This window comes from Canis aureus, chromosome 10 (assembly GCF_053574225.1).
Source record: "Canis aureus isolate CA01 chromosome 10, VMU_Caureus_v.1.0, whole genome shotgun sequence".
Lineage (NCBI taxonomy): Eukaryota > Metazoa > Chordata > Mammalia > Carnivora > Canidae > Canis > Canis aureus.
The window spans coordinates 70,689,979-70,704,950 of NC_135620.1; the positions used below are offsets into that span (position 1 = coordinate 70,689,979).

At 53.4% G+C, this 14,972-nt stretch overlaps 1 protein-coding gene and 2 long non-coding RNA genes across 13 annotated transcripts in view; 1 reads left to right on the forward strand and 2 right to left on the reverse strand.

The window, feature by feature from the left end:
- Positions 1-2,233, reverse strand: LOC144322724 (uncharacterized). Its single transcript, XR_013388362.1, has 2 exons — positions 1,782-2,233; positions 1-306 (listed from the first exon to the last, which is right to left on the reverse strand). It is a non-coding gene; the product is annotated as an uncharacterized LOC144322724 (long non-coding RNA).
- Positions 2,234-5,194: 2,961 nt separating this feature from the next.
- Positions 5,195-14,488, reverse strand: TEX48 (testis expressed 48). Of its 2 annotated transcripts, none has more exons than XM_077913065.1 (5): positions 14,350-14,488; positions 8,738-8,845; positions 8,389-8,511; positions 6,808-6,936; positions 5,195-5,507 (listed from the first exon to the last, which is right to left on the reverse strand). In XM_077913065.1, the coding sequence occupies exons 2-5, from the start codon at positions 8,739-8,741 to the stop codon at positions 5,404-5,406; spliced, it is 360 nt and encodes a 119-aa protein (XP_077769191.1). In that variant the 5' UTR covers positions 8,742-8,845; positions 14,350-14,488; the 3' UTR covers positions 5,195-5,403. The 2 variants fall into 2 exon arrangements, with proteins under 2 accessions (XP_077769191.1, XP_077769192.1); XM_077913066.1 differs by lacking the exon at positions 14,350-14,488 and adding an exon at positions 14,255-14,275.
- Positions 14,383-14,972, forward strand: part of LOC144322722 (uncharacterized) — a 106,352-nt gene continuing 105,762 nt past the window's right edge. For 8 of the 10 annotated variants that reach the window (XR_013388354.1, XR_013388353.1, XR_013388356.1 and 5 more), the window contains exon 1: positions 14,385-14,829. This is a non-coding gene — a long non-coding RNA (uncharacterized LOC144322722). Of the gene's footprint in view, positions 14,830-14,972 lie in introns of all 10 variants that reach the window. The other 2 variants (XR_013388352.1, XR_013388361.1) reach the window with 2 other exon arrangements.

The window sequence follows — 14,972 nt, forward strand, 5'->3', positions numbered from 1 at the left end:
TGTGATGCAACCAAGGGCTTTAATTAGAGCCCGCTCCTCCCGCAGTGGCTGGGGTGACTCTTGCTGGTGGCACAGGGGTGGCTCAGATGTCTTCTCCTCCAGGGGAGTTTCTGAATTCATCTTCATAGCTCCTGCTCACCGCCCTCTTCCTCCCGGAGGAGACTCGTGGGCAGCCGCCCAGCGTGGGGACTGCGGGCTAGAACGCTCAGGGTCTCCCAAGAGTGCACACTCTCAGCACCCAGTTATTGGTGACGTACCGTGGGTATCTCCTTTTCAAACCGTTTCTGCGAGGATCCATGTTCAGGTCTGAAAGAGTGAAGGAAAACGTTGAGCCTTGGGGAAGGCTGTGGATTATGCCTGGATAGACCGTCTCGGGCCGGTGCCACACGGGGACTGCTCGAGTTACTGATGGCTTTAAAAACAATGCTGCTCGCCTGAGCTAAAAATAACCCCAAACTGGGTTCCGCAAACGAGATTTTGAAGTTTACTTGTTACACCAGCATGGCCTCGCTGGTCCTGACCAGAACACGTACACTGCCAACCTCTGCTGGGTGCCCTCTCTGTGTGGGCCCAAGTTCTAGGCACGTATAGGTGTTGCCTCATCTCATCCTCCCCACAACCTGTCGGGTACGCAGTGTGCTCCCATTATCCCCGGTCTGTAATGAAGGATGCCGAAGCTCAGAGAGAGAGGTTCGGCGGCGTGCTCAAGCTCCGGACGTGGCTGAAGCAGAATATGACTGGTCTGTCGGACTAAACGCCAGTGATTTTACCTAATATCTCATATCTGATAAATAGTCATCAGGCTACACTGTTACGGGCGTGGGTAACTAGTCCCGTGTCCCCAAAGGGCTCAAAGAAGTCTGATGTGTCCCAGCAGGGAGTGGCTGGGGAGACGGAAGCCCAGAGAGGTAACTCCGGCCGGTGTTCTTGCACCTGCCGCACCCCCACCGCACCACCTACTGAGGGCCCGTGGCTGATGCTGCTGGGGTGTGCTTGGAGGGCGAGAGCCAAAAGCGGTAGAGCTCCCCTTGCTGGCGTGGCAGCAGCAACAGAAGAACTTGGACGCCATGTGTTGGTGGGCTGGGTAAGAGGAAAGGGCCCCGGGGTTCTGCAGCCCCAACCCCAGAAGCCCATTGTTGTTTCAGCGCTGGGTCACACTGGGCCAGCCTCTCCCAAGGCGTCATACCCCCTCCCCTCCCAAAGCGCCTGCGCTCCCTGTGGCCAGCACGTCCAGGCCCACCTGTGTGGACCTACTTCTGACCAGTCCTTCCTCGTCTGTCCAGAGTCCTCTTGCCTTTGAAAAGGACTTGGAGCCTCTGCTCTGCTCGTCTTTACCTGCAGGGGTGTGTTGTTGAATCAGTAGATTTGCTGCTGACCCAGCTCAACCTTGCTGATTCACATCCTGGCTCTGCCACTAATTTGCTGTGCGGCTTTGGGCTCCTCCGTGCCCGTCTCTGGGCCCGGGCTCCCATCTTACGGGCAGTGGTTGGGCTGCACCATTTCTCCAACGATACTTCAAGCTCTGATGACCCAAGCTTGTACGTCCTTGTCATATTCCCAAACCTCTTTCTCTTTTCTTCTGGGCCTGGTTCACTGGCTGAAGTGGAAGCCATATGGGGTCTGGCCCTCTCCTGTTCTCATTTCCCTTCCCCTGTGGCCAAAGCCCCACTCTGGGAATTTCCATCATGGTGGCTGTATTCACTCGCCACACGCTGGGTTCAGTCCAAGCCTCCCCCTTGGGCACTGGCTCCCCACCTCTCCTGGGCACCACCAGGTCTCACCTGGGTCATTGCAGTGGCCTCCTCACTGGCCTCCCTGCTTCTTCCCCCCTCGTCTTCATTGGTGTCCACGCAGCGGAATCCTCCTGGAATGGAAGTCACGTCAGTCACCCCTCTGCTCGGAGTGTCCGTGTGCCATAGTGTCGAGCTGATGGCTCTAAGGACAACCAACCAACAGGTTTGCTTTTGGCCACCTGCTGGTGGGGCCCTCTCCCTTCCCCACCCTCATCAACCCCAAACTATTTCTTTTCAGCCCATGTCCCCTATTTTGGCATCAGGTCCCACTATTCCCTTTGTGTATGGAGTCAGAGAAGAGGACCCTCCTCCCCCGGGCCCTGCCTCCCCTTCCTTCTGCATTCAGTCATCCGTCAAGGCATTGTGATCCTGCCTCATGGATATCCTCTCCATTGCCTGCACCCTCCACGCCTGCCGTGACCACAGCTTCCCCGCTGACCCCTGGCTCACCTGCAGGCTGGTCTGCCTCTGGAGCCAATCCCATCATCATCCTCTTCCTCAAACCCTCAGTGCTTGACACTACTTGGTGGTCTGGCCCTGCCCATTCTGCCAGCTCCTTCCCTCCCAGCCTCACCCATTGCCCTCCGGCTGTAGGAGCTGCTGGCCATCCCCCAGACTTGCTCTCACTGTGTCACCACCATGCCTTGGCACAAGCTGTCCCCCTACCTCTGTGTCCTCACTCCCCACCCCTCACGCTGGAGACTCCGCTCTGGGGCTGCTCCCTCCCGAAAGCCATCTCTTACACCTGGGGAGGAGTTAGGGGCCTGTCTTGTGCTCCCAGACCCCCGGGCTTCCCTGGGTCATGGCCATTGCCTGTCTTCGCATAGCCCCATAGCAGGTGCTCAATACATATTTGTTGAGTGGATAGTATTTTCACTGCCTGTGTAGTTGCCTGTGAGAGTCTAGACTCCAAGCTGTGATATTAGGATTCGTCCCACATGTGCTCATTGAGGACCACCGGTGCCCGGCACTAGCTGAGGGGTGCGGCAGTGAGCATGAGCAAGATTCCTGCTCCCTAAGAGGCAGGGATGCGCCCAGTTCGCCTTTGTCCCCAGCGCTGAGCGCAGGGCTTTGCAGAGAGCAGGTGCCCTGTCAGTAAACCCAGCAGCCCTCTCTGACTGGTGCACGATATACACAATATTTTCCCTGCTCTCCCTTCCACTAACAGATGTTGTACTTCCTGCTCTTAGAAACGGGTAGAAACATCCCGATTCAGTACTTACCTCAGTGCCCCCGATGACTTCAGTCTTGGAAGTTAACAGGGCGGGAGAGACAGCCACGGTGTCAAGGACGCTGGCCTTTCACTGGGCTCCTTGGGCAGGTCCTTTGACATCTCTGAGCTCATGTAACTTTTCAGATGGTGGAACCGAGCCCCAGATAGGTGACTCCCGGGGCTCACAGCCCAAAGGGGCAGCTGGGAGTTCAGCGTAGTTTTGTCTGGTGTCCCAGCCTCTGCTGCCCAAAGCCTCACCCTCCAGGCCCTTCCAGGGACCGAGAGATGTTCAGAAGCACCTCATTGGAGAGTGGCTGGCAGGTGGCTTTTAAAGGGAAAGGCTCCCCTGAAGCTTGGCTGAGCCGCGTGGTAGTTAAGAGCATATCTGTTTTTAAAGATTTTATTTATTTGAGAGAGAGAGCGAGCGCACAAGAGCAGGGAGAGGGAGAAGCAGACTCCCCGCTGAGCAGGGGGCCTGACGCGGGTCTCGATCCCAGGACCCCCAGGTTCAGGACCTGAGACGACGGCAGAAGCTTAATGACTGAGCCCCCAAGCGCCCGAGAGCGGGCTTCTTATTACTTAGATAACTGGGGATGTGCTTCTTGCCGCACCCTGCTGTGTCGTGGAGCGCCCTTTGGCCCCCTTGAAGCCCCCTTTCCTGTCTGTAAAACGGGGATGGTAAAGCACACCCCGGAATGTGGCGAGTGGGGGGCGTAAAGGACGGACCGAGGGTGCCCTGGGGGCCGCGGGAGGGGCCGCAGGTGCGCGGTGTCCTGCGCTACCGGGGCCCGCCTCTAGGTGGGGGCAGGAGCCAGAGCAAAGGGCCCTGGGCTTGGGCCCCGCGGGCTGTGAGCCTCAGGTGTCCAGGGCCCCAAGCCCCGGGAGGGGACAGAAGGACCCAGCGGGGCCACCCCGGAAGGCTCCTGGGTCAGGGCAGTCGGGGCTGGCGGGCACCCCCTGCACCTGGGCATGCAGGCTGTGCAGGGGGGACGGGCACGCTGTGCCTGCGGGGCCGGGGAGCTCCGTCCTCTGCCGGCCTGGCCGGGGGCTCGCTCACCTGCAGCTGGCCGGGCACACGGGGGCTGTGATGTCACAGAGCCAGGGGCCCAGGGAATGCTGGGCTGCGGGGAGGGGGCAGCGGGGACCGTCCCTGTGGGGCTCTGCCCTGTGTGCCCGGGCCGTGGCCTCCCCTGCGCCCACTAGGGGTGGTTCCCCATCCCGCGTGTCCCACCTCCTTAGATCAGTACAGGCTGTGCTGCTCCCGGGCCTTGTGGGCCCTTAAACCAGGGGGTGGGAGCTTGACGACCACAGCAATCCACGGCGTCTCTCCACCCAACGCCTCATTCCTTCCAAGGGGCGAGATCGTAACCTGCGGAGGGGAGCCTGGCGGTGAAGGCGTCTTCGGCAGGTGACCTAGTTCATGTCACCCACGCAGGACGTCCCTATGCCGTGTGTCCCCTGACAGGATGCTCTGGGGGGACAGTGTCACTGCTGTGGTCTTCCAGCCAAACACGGGAAACCAGAGTCCTAAAATGAACGTAAATAGGGGGGCACCTCATAAGATGGTTGTGCCTGTGTCCCTCAGAAACGGAGAGCTCCCGAAGATAAAGACCGAACTGTTGCTGGTGAGGACACGCGGCGGGGACACGGCACTGCCTGTGACTCATGATGTTGGGTTCGACCCTGCATCGGGTGGCAAAGCAGCTGGAAGACATTTGGGGGACCCTTGGTGACACCAGCATCTCAGTGTTGGATTTTTTTTTTTTTTTTTTTTTTTTTTTTGAGAACTGTCCTGGAGTTCTTCTCTAAGAGAATATGCTTGTTCTCAGGGCACACACACTGACCTGGTCGGGGGAAGGAGGTCTGTCGGAAGGAACTGACCGGGGGACACAGAGACGAGGCAGGAGGGAGCAGGTGGGGGGAGATGCAAGCAATCGTGAGTCTGGGTGAAGCGTCAACAGGGGTTCTTTGCATCTATTGCAACTTTTCAATAAGTCCAAGATGGTTTCAAGACGAGAAGAAGGTGTCCGCAAGGCTTAGATTTTTTGTTTTCGGCGAGCTAGGCGTGACCATGTGCTTAAAAACAGGAGAAAAAGAAAAAAAAAACAGTAAGGAAGACAAGCCAATAAGGCTTTGGAAGAGCTACTCCCTGGCAAGGAGGCGGGGAAAGAGGAGACACAGCCTGTGCTGTACCAAGTGCTTTATTTGGAGGGAGCCCCCCCTCCCCGCCCCCGACAGTGGTGCTGGTGGCACAGAGGTGGCTCAGACGTCTTCTCCTCCTCGGGGGGAGTTTCCGAATCTGTCTTCATGGCCCCTGCTCGCTGCCCCCTTCCTCCCGGAGCCTTGCTGGCAGCGTGCAGCCCCGGAGGCCTGCCTGGTAGCAGCGGACTAGAACGCTCAGGGTCTCCCGGTGTGGCACGGCTGGAATGGCCAGCGATCCTGGGAGTAGCGGGTTGGGTTTCTCTTGTAAAAATCTCTCGGGGAAACATGTGTATTCCCTTCTAGAAGGAAGGAAGGAAGGAATTATGGCGCTGGGTGGAACCTTGGCCCTTGGTGTGGACAGAGCACCCTGGTCACCTCCATCCCCAATCATGGTCAGATTCTGGAACACTGGGCGAGCCACGTGGACCCCGGGCTGGGACTCGGGGGTCCTGTGTGACAGGGACACGTCAAGAGGTTCCATGTTTGGGGCAGCCCAGGTGGCTCAGCGGCTTAGTGCTGCCTTCGGCCCAGGGCGCGATCCTGGAGACCCGGGATCGAGTCCCACGTCGGGCTCCCTGCATGGAGCCTGCTTCTCCCTCTGCCTGTGTCTCTGCCTCTCTCTCTCTCTCTCTCTCTCTCTCTCTCTGTATCTCTCATGAATGAATAAATAAATAAAATCTTAAAAAAAAAAAAGAGAGAGTTTCCGTGTTTGTACTGCATTGGCACGTTGAGTGATGATGAGGGGACTTGCAAAGAGCAGAGGCCTGGAAAGTGAGAGAATGGGGCCCGTCCTGTTCTAACGCTACCCCTTGCCAGTGGGCTTTTGGAAGGTCCCTTCCCCCTGTGGACCTCAGTCTTCTCTATGCAACGGGAGGTGGGATTTTGAACTGGGATGCACGGAGCCACACACGGGAGGGAGTGACGGTGCTCGTGGGGCTCCCAGGCCCTGCCCTGGATTCAGGGGCAGCGGGACCCCTTTCGTCTCTTATTGCAATTGGACTTTGTGTGAGGTTCTGCTTGCCAGGAGGCTGTGGCTGTTTTGAGAATTCTGAAACGTCTGGGCCGCGCTGGCCCTTAGCTCTCAGCAGCCGGCGGCCCAGGGTGTTTGGGAGTTGAGCGGAGGAGTCATTTGTTCCTCCCGGACTGGGCTTCTATCCTGCTCCTATTGCCCCTGAAGTGTTTCACCCCCAGCTGAACTACACTCCAGTCCACAAGCATTTTCTGGCCTTGTTTACTTGCCACCTACCTGGCTGGGTTTGTCCTCCCGGGACTTACCCTCTAGCGGCCAAATCAGACACGAGAGCAACAGCCACACCCAAAACACACGTGAGACAAGGCCCCCGGGGCTTAGGGGCGTGGATGTGTGCTCCATGTGTGAGGTCTGCTGCTCCTCAAGTGATTCCCAGCTCGAGAGGTCGTGCAGGCAGGTGTCAGACTCCAGGAATCACTCCAGTGTGTTCTAGAATATGACTGTGGCTTCCTGGAGGGAGTGGTCCCGTCTCCCCTGCCACCCCACTTAGCTCAGATATCAAAGTGATTTGGTCATCTGGACGGTGGGGGGGTTCCTGGTTGGCGCTAGGATCCCAGTCTGGGACTCACCCTCATGCTCATTATTGCTGGTGGAGGAGGCTCTCTTTTCTGGACCCATCAGGGGTTGTCCCAAAGGCAAGCAGGAGGCTTCGTTAGCACGCTTGGGATTCTTGCTGGCCAGCTCTTCCTTCTGTAAGCCTGGCGGTGATAATTCCACACCATCGGGGGCGGGGGGGGGGGAGAGGCTCAGGAGAGGTGGCGGGAGTGAAGGGGTGTCGCCCACCTTGTCGGGGTGCACGTGGGCCAGAGGTGGTTATTACAGGGTAGGGACCACGTGGATCTCCCTCCTCCAGTCCTCTGAACGCTCTGCCTCCTAAGCACATGCTAGGTTCAAAATATGTATGTTCTTTCAAAAAACATAAAGTTTAACCTTTTTCTCCCATTTACAAATGTGAATGAGTATCCGTTACGGAAAAACTAGGGGGCACTGAAGAATGTGAAGTAGACACAGAAATGCCCCAAACGCCCATCCCTTCAGATGTGATCACAGTTCTTGTCGTCCCTTACGCATTTTTTTACGTGGCCCATCGTATCCCACATGTCGTGTATGCATTTCATGTTTTTCACATACGTGATGTCAGAAATGTTTTTCTCGGGTCGCTGAATTTTTAAGAAGCCACGGTTGTATAACATTCTATTTTGCAGAGAATTCAAGAGTCACTTAATACTCTTGTCGGGAGTCTAGGGTGTTTCTGCTACATAAACACTGTTATGGTGAACATTGTACATAAGGCTTTGTTTTTATGTAAAGACCTCTAAATTCTTAAAAGTATAGCAACCGACTGAGCTGTGTCCTGTAACACAGAGCTCTGTCCTTTACCAGATGCCTAACTGCGGCAAATTGCTCCCCTCCCGTGCCTGTTTTCAGAGCTGCGAAATGACACACCCATTTTGGGTCATCATGTCCCCTTCTCAGAATCATTGTAGGGATCAGATAATACCGCTGCTGCCCGGTGTCAGCCCTGAAACAGTGGGGGACTTACCTGATCGCAGCCGGGTCCCTAGTGCTTGGACAGTGCCTTGCATGTAATAGGGGCTCAGTCACTATCATTGTTATTATCTTGGAAAAAGGGATGGGTGTTTTTCAGATTCTCGGTTTCTATTGTGCAGTTATTTTCAGGGGGGGGGGGTGTGGTTTCAGACCCTCTCTGGATTTCTGGCAAAACGTGCCAGGAGAATTTTTCTCCTGCTGTTGAACCTGTGCTGGCCGCCTCCCTGGCCTCCCTGCCTTTTGTTTATTGGTTTGGGTTAGGAAGCCCCCATCTCATATTTTAGGTTCGAATCATCATTCAAAAGCTGAAGGAAGGGATCCCTGGGTGGCGCAGCGGTTTAGCGCCTGCCTTTGGCCCAGGGCGCGATCCTGAAGACCCGGGATCGAATCCCACGTCGGGCTCCCAGTGCATGGAGCCTGCTTCTCCCTCTGCCTGTGTCTCTGCCTCTCTCTCTCTCTCTCTGTGTGACTATCATAAATAAATAAATAAAATTAAAAAAAAAAAAAGCTGAAGGAAATCTGAGGGTATCTCAGCGGAAGGCGGACGAACACCATGAGGTCTAGAGAGGCCAGGCGGGATGTTCCTGTCTGGTACCTACTGCAGGTCGATGGCTGAGGCTCTTGGCTTTGACTGGGGACCTTGGAGTCATCCATGGAGTGGGGCTCCTCACAGTCTCTGCAGCATAAGCTGAAAATCTTCAAGGCCAGGTTTTGGTGGGCTGCTGTAAGAGGTAAAGGAATGGGGGCCATGGTCTCTGGGACCTGGCCTCTAGACGCCCATTGGAAGTTCTCCATGATGGGCTGAACTGGGTCAACCTCTCCCAAGGGATAATAGCCTTCCCTGTTCCCAAATCTTGCATAGCTTCCCATGGCTGCAGGCCCAGGCCCTTGTGTCTAGGTTACCCTCTCTTAAAACTATTTTTCCCATTCTAAATAGTATTTTCTTACCCATGGAGAGGAGTTGAAGCCTTTACTCTGCCAGCTTTGCCGGTAAGGGCGCTGTGCTGAATCAGCTGATCTTGATTTGGAGCCCAATTCCCTGGGCAGGACTGTTTCCTAAATAATCATAAGATTGTGGGTGAAAAATGCTGGTCCTTTACCTGTTCTCCCAGTCCAGCTGGGCTCCCCCTACCGCAGATTCCTGGCTTGTATAGAAATACATAAGGACATGCTCCATAGTCAAGTCCATCCATGTTCTGGCCCATTTCTAGGTGCACATTCTTGGGTAGATTCCTTAACTTTCTTGAACCTCGCTTTTTTGGTGGGGAAAATGGGAATGCAGTGCCTCCTTCCAGAAGTAAAGGGTTAAAAGTCACCCCCGTGGTGCTTGGCACACAGTACATGCCCAGTAAATGGCCATTCCATTCCCTTTCCCATCCCTTCATGTGGCTTGCTGGCTTCCAAATATCCCGGCTGGTCCAGGTCCTGGGGGGCGCGGCCGTGAAGCCCAGGCTTGCAGGTGTAGGGCCTAGTGCTGCCATCAACTTGCTGACTGGCTGTGGCTAAGTCCATGTGTAGCTCTGTGTCCCCGGAGCCTCATCAATCACAAGAGGAAGTTAGGCTACACGGTATCTTCAAGGACCTTTCTAGATCTGATGGTCCAGAATTAGAAAACCTTGTTTTAGTCCCAAACTCCTTTGTCCCTGGGCACTTCCTGTTCTCACTCCCCTTTCCGTGGCAAGACCCCCTTTTAGGAAATTCTTATCATGTATGGGCTGAGGCCCCTCACAAGACCCAATTCACCATGTGAGCTGCCTCACTCATGGCCACTTGCTTCTCAGTTTCTCAACTACTATCCCCTGGTCTGAGCCACCCTTATCTCTTGCCTGAATTAGAATAGTCTCCTAACTGGTCTCTCTGTTTCTTTTACTCTTGACTTTTTTTTTTTTTTTTTTTTAAGATTCTATTTATTTATTCATGAGAGACAGACTGAGAGAGGGAGAGACACAGGCAGAGGGAGAAGTAGGCTCCCTGCAGGGAAGCCCGATGGTAAGACTCGATCCTAGGACCCCGGGATCACACCCTGAGCCGAAGGTAGAGGTTCACCGACTGAGCCTCCCAGGCGCCCTTACCCTTGACTTCTTAAATTAATACAAGATCTTTAACTTCCGGCACATAACGCTGTTTGATGTAGCACGACTTCTATATTGTGCTTAGATACAGCCAGCAGCCTCGACGTGTACCAATGTCCCCATCTTGCAGCATCCTTGGATCAAAGGGGTCCTCCCTGGGTTCGGTTAGCCCCCACCTCCAACAGTCTTTTGGATTTGTCGCCAAGTGAGTTTTTCAACATGATTTGAGCTCTGATGCATTTCCTTGAGCTCTCTTCAGTGAATTTGTTGTATCTCCTTAGGATTTATAAGCAGCTAGAAATTTGTATAAGGCGACTAGGTCTTTTGTTTTGGAGACGCCTCATTTAGCAAATAGGCCTGCCGTTAATATGCTTATTCTGCTGCTCGCTTTAGTTTCAATTTCCTTCATGTAGATTCTGGCCTCATGGGATTTGGCTTTGTGCTGGATCGCCTCACGTATGCTGAATGTGGAAGGAAGTGTTTCCTGAGGAAGGAGTGGAAGCACAGGTCTTGAGAAGCCCTCACCATAGGTCAGCCCCGAGGACTAATAGTTGGGGGTCTGATAGCCGATGATCACTGTGTATAAAGATAATTGCTAAAATTCTGCCTTGGGTCCGTCCGGACCCTCATGAGCACATGTATTGTCTTGTTAACTTAATGAAAGGTCACTTGACTCAGCCTATGTTCTGGAATAAGTGATTTCCAGGTTATTGATCAGTGGCCTTGCTTAGGCTCTCTTAGGCCCGGGAATTCAAGACACCACGCGTAACTGTGGTCACCTGTGGAGTGTTCTCTCCTGCTTGTCGTGGTTTCATCTACATTAAAGTTGCTGCCTCTTCCTGGAAAACAAACTTCTGCTTCACATATATATTCACATGCACTTTCATGTGTGTGCTTATATTAATAAATGAAAGAATTTCACCAGATGACTTGGAATTACGGGCACTATGGCAAACCTTTAATGTCTAAAATAAGAGATTGAAGAGGGGCTCTTGAAAAAGAAGACAAAAACACCAAACATTCAGTAGAGAGAGCTTCTTTGATTGGTATGTTCTGATCTCAGAAAGAAAGAAAGAAAGAAAGAAAAAAAAAAAACCGTACTCCTACTCAAACCTTCTGAAACCTACTTTCTTTACATCTCTTTTTCTCTCTCCACCCAGCTTTATCGTTACCACCCACTTACACTCTTTCTATTCCTTCCCGTGACTGCCTAAATAAACTCCCTTCATTTCTGTAGAAAAGAATAGTCAACTTTGCACCATATCCCCCAGAAACTCCTGTACCAGGAGGTGGGTCCAGAGAGCTTGAATTCAAACCCTGGGTGACAGTTGAGTTGAGGGCACATATTTAGAATTATCCCAAATTTCCAAATGACAGAAAGTGGCTGTATAATTCGGGGTCCTGTTATTCTTTCACTTATTGCCATTTGTACCAATCAGTTCACTTAATGGCTGACCTTCAATGCGGAGGGAGGAATGTTTAAGAGGAGCAGGATGGAAAAGGCCAGAAGATTTAAATAACCCACCTACACATAATTCAAAAAAGTGGGCTTGAGGAGAAAGATAGGAAACGTACCACCTAAAACTATTTCAAAAGTCTTTCCCTGAGGGGAAAGATTGGACAAAGATTCAAAATTGCAAGCAAAGATGAATTACGAGGAGATTTAATAGACTTCAGGACACTTTCAAAGAAATCCTAGGGCAGCCCAACAGCTTAAGTAAAAGGAACCTTTCCTTCTCTCTTTGGGGGAGGCTCAGACCCAAGATAGGGAACTTAGATAAATCGGCATGGGAAATGCCAGCTTAGACCTCCTGGTCATTTTCAAAGAGTCCTCACGTGGCTCCTTGGAGAAAACAATTGGTTCCTAAAATAAAAACAAGATCAAAACCCTCCTGTCCATAAAGAAGGTGGGGCCTATTGACGAGGACCCTTGTATTTACTGTGAGCAGAAAACCATTTGGAAGAACTTGTGGTCTAGATCGGTCCGGTGATGCCCCTCTGAGGAGAACTTAGCCCTCAACACAGTCCTCTCCTTCCCCTAAAATCTCAAGGGGAATCGTGAATAAATATAGTCAGACGACGGTACTGCTTGTTAGCATGAAATCACCCTCTTCAATGCCAACTAGAACCAGGACTATCCCAAGTCCCGGTATAGGACCCAACACCCCCAGCAGACTATGGGTCTGGTACAGACCCATGGTACAGCTGCCCAACACCCCCAGCAGACTGTGTCAGCTCACTCGGCATTGGAGAGCGTGAAGCCCTTCCTGAGGCTACCCATACCAGGAGGCGGACCAGACTTCTGAGGACAGAGGGGCCCCCCGTAGGAGCTGGACAAGCCGTGGGGCTCCTTTTCTCTCGCCTTGACTGACATAGCAAAGAATACAACCCATGCTCTGGAGCACAACCAACCAGTTGAAAATCCTTAGCTCAAGTAACTATGGATAATAGAATACCTTTGGATTTTTATTTGGCTAATCAGAGAGTATGTACCTTTGCCAGCACGTCTTGGAGTCCCTGGATTGATACCCCATGTAAGGGGCCCAAAGAAAAGGCAGCCTGGCTATCCAAAATGGACATAGGGAATTTATTTTCTTGGTCATGCCTAGGAAATTGTGGATTATGATTCTGGCGTGCCTTCCAGACCCTTCTTTTAAATAACCTAATTATTTAATCTAATAATTAAACTCTTTTCATTATTATTGTGTGTGTGTGTGTGTTTTTAATTAATATTGTTTGCCTCACACTCATTTAGCGCTGCTGTCCAGAGAAGTCAAAGGATCTTAGGCGGCCATTGGCCCAATGTATAGCTCCACAGATGATTCAAAGACAAAACCAAAAGACATCAGGCCGGCCAATGCTCAAACTGAACACCGGATCGCTGTAGGCAGAAAAGAGGAACTGTGTCTTCAAGGAAAGTGGACGACAGTGGTTGAGCATCTGTGTAACCCCGGAGGGTCTTTCCTGCAGTTTTGGTTGAGGGAGGACCACAAAGGGAGAGGCCGAGAATGAAAAAGAAGTTCCCACTCTCCTAAGACCGATGGCTCTGTAACCACGGTTTAACAGGTAATCTCCAGAACCGGTTTCAAATCCTTTTAATCTATTGATGAAACTTTGCTTTAGTGACCATTCTTCTGAAAGCAAGAGGCAATAGTAGGGCCCCTTTCGCAGCTGCTGACCTACCATTCCCAAGCACTCCTGCCCCTGAGATGCCACCTCCCATCAACTCAGCACCTCCCGGATCCCCTTGTAAATCAGCCCTTAGCTTTGTTCAGAGGCTTTGGCATGGAAGCCCGATTCTCCCTTGGTGAGTGGGAAATAAATTCAATTTTTGTTTCACACATTGAGCGGAGGTCTCTTTCTCTACAGAGGCTCACATGGATGCAAATAGCCCGGAGATGGTTCCCTGTTAGCAGGGCAGCAGGGGTTTACACGTGCATTTGTTTGAATCTAGCATCAACGCATTCCACACCTTCAGCCCAGCCAGCAGTTTCATGGGAAAGTTTGGGGTGGGGTGGGGGCAGAAACGCTTTCTCCTTGGAGTCCTGGCCGCAAAGAATTTTGAACTTTGGAGCCCCCTTCAGAAACAGAAGAATCTCAAGGGAAGTAGTGCTGGGGTCACAGGCACATTTTTTGGGGGGATCATTCTTAAAGATCTACTACTGGGGAGCCTGGGAGGCTCAGCGGTTGAGCACCTGCCTTTGGCCCAGGGCGTGATCCTGGGGTTCCAGGATCGAATCCTACATCGGGCTCCCTGCACAGAGCCTGCTTCTCTCTCTGCCTCTCCCTCTCCCTCCTTCCCTCCCTCTCTCTCTCTCTCTCTGTGTGTGTGTCTTTCATGAATAAATAAAATCTTTTAAAAAATAGAAAAAATAAAGATCTACTACTTATTAAGCTGTGGAATTTAGAAGAATTTTACTTCCTGAAGGCTGTTTTTTGTTTTTTTTAATCTGTAAAATGGGGCTGTCGATCATAGTATCTAGCCTGGAAGGCGGTTGCGAGGATCAGCTAATGGTGGTAAGTGCTGGGCTCCCGGCCTGCTGCATCGCCAAAGCTTGGGAAGGGAAATGCTGACGCTGAAGGGGATGTGGCCGATGTGTGGCCTTGACCAGGCTGGGCCGCAGGTGCGTGGTGTCCTGCGCTACCGGGGCCCGCCTCTAGGTGGGGGCAGGAGCCAGAGCAAAGGGCCCTGGGCTTGGGCCCCACGGGCTGTGAGCCTCAGGTGTCCAGGGCCCCAAGCCCCGGGAGGGGACAGAAGGACACAGCAGGGCCACCCCGGAAGGCTCCTGGAGCTGGGGGCCCCCGGCTCGGCTGGCACGGGTGGGGAGGCCAGGACCCAGACCTGGGGGAAGGGGGGGTCAGGGCAGTTGGGGCTGGTGGGCACCCCCTGCACCTGCGCATGCGAGCTGTGCAGGGGGGACAGGCACGCTGTGCCTGTGGGGCCCGGGGAGCACCGTCCTCTGCCGGCCTGGCCGGGGGCTCGCTCACCTGCAGCTGGCCGGGCACACGGGGGCTGTGATGTCACAGAGCCAGGGGCCCAGGGAATACTGGGCTGCGGGGAGGGGGCAGCGGGGACCGTCCCTGTGGGGCTCTGCCCTGTGTGCCCTGGCTGTGGCCTCCTCCCAGCCAGCCATCGGGCATCGGGACAGAAGTCCTGGTGACTGCTGTGACGCGTCTTGAGGACAGTGCAGCCAGAGGTGGGCCCGACAGCCCGGGTCCGTCTTCTGTCTCGGAGACACCTGCCGGGTGCTGACCTTGGGCACATGAACTTCACCTCTGTCTGGGCTTTCAACTCCGCAAAATGGAAATAATGCTGCTCCCTGGTCCCAGATGTATTTTTAGGATGGAGTGAAGTCAGGTGGGTGGAAGACATTTGGCGGGGTGCCTCCGTGTTGTGAGCGTTCCCGCCATCGTTGCTGTTGACAACACGTGCAAGAACAGGTGACACCTTCCCAGTCTGTCTTTCAGGTAAAAGGAGGGGGGGGGGGGATTGCTTTATATCCGAGTTCTCACAAAAGCTCTCACCTGAAGGGACACTCTTTCAAGTCCTTTATTTAGGACAACCAGGTGCTATTTGGGGAAGCCGAATTAGGTTAAAACAGTCTCCATCA

Excerpts from the sequence above, each read along its gene's own strand:
- TEX48 (XM_077913065.1), bottom strand. Across the intron at positions 6,937-8,388 it reads GCCTCAGCCATCGACCTGCA|GCTTACAGAAGGAAGAGCTG; the intron begins GTAGGTACCAGA and ends TATCACCGCCAG. Across the intron at positions 5,508-6,807 it reads CAGCAATAATGAGCATGAGG|AAGGGAATACACATGTTTCC; the intron begins GTGAGTCCCAGA and ends CCTTCCTTCTAG.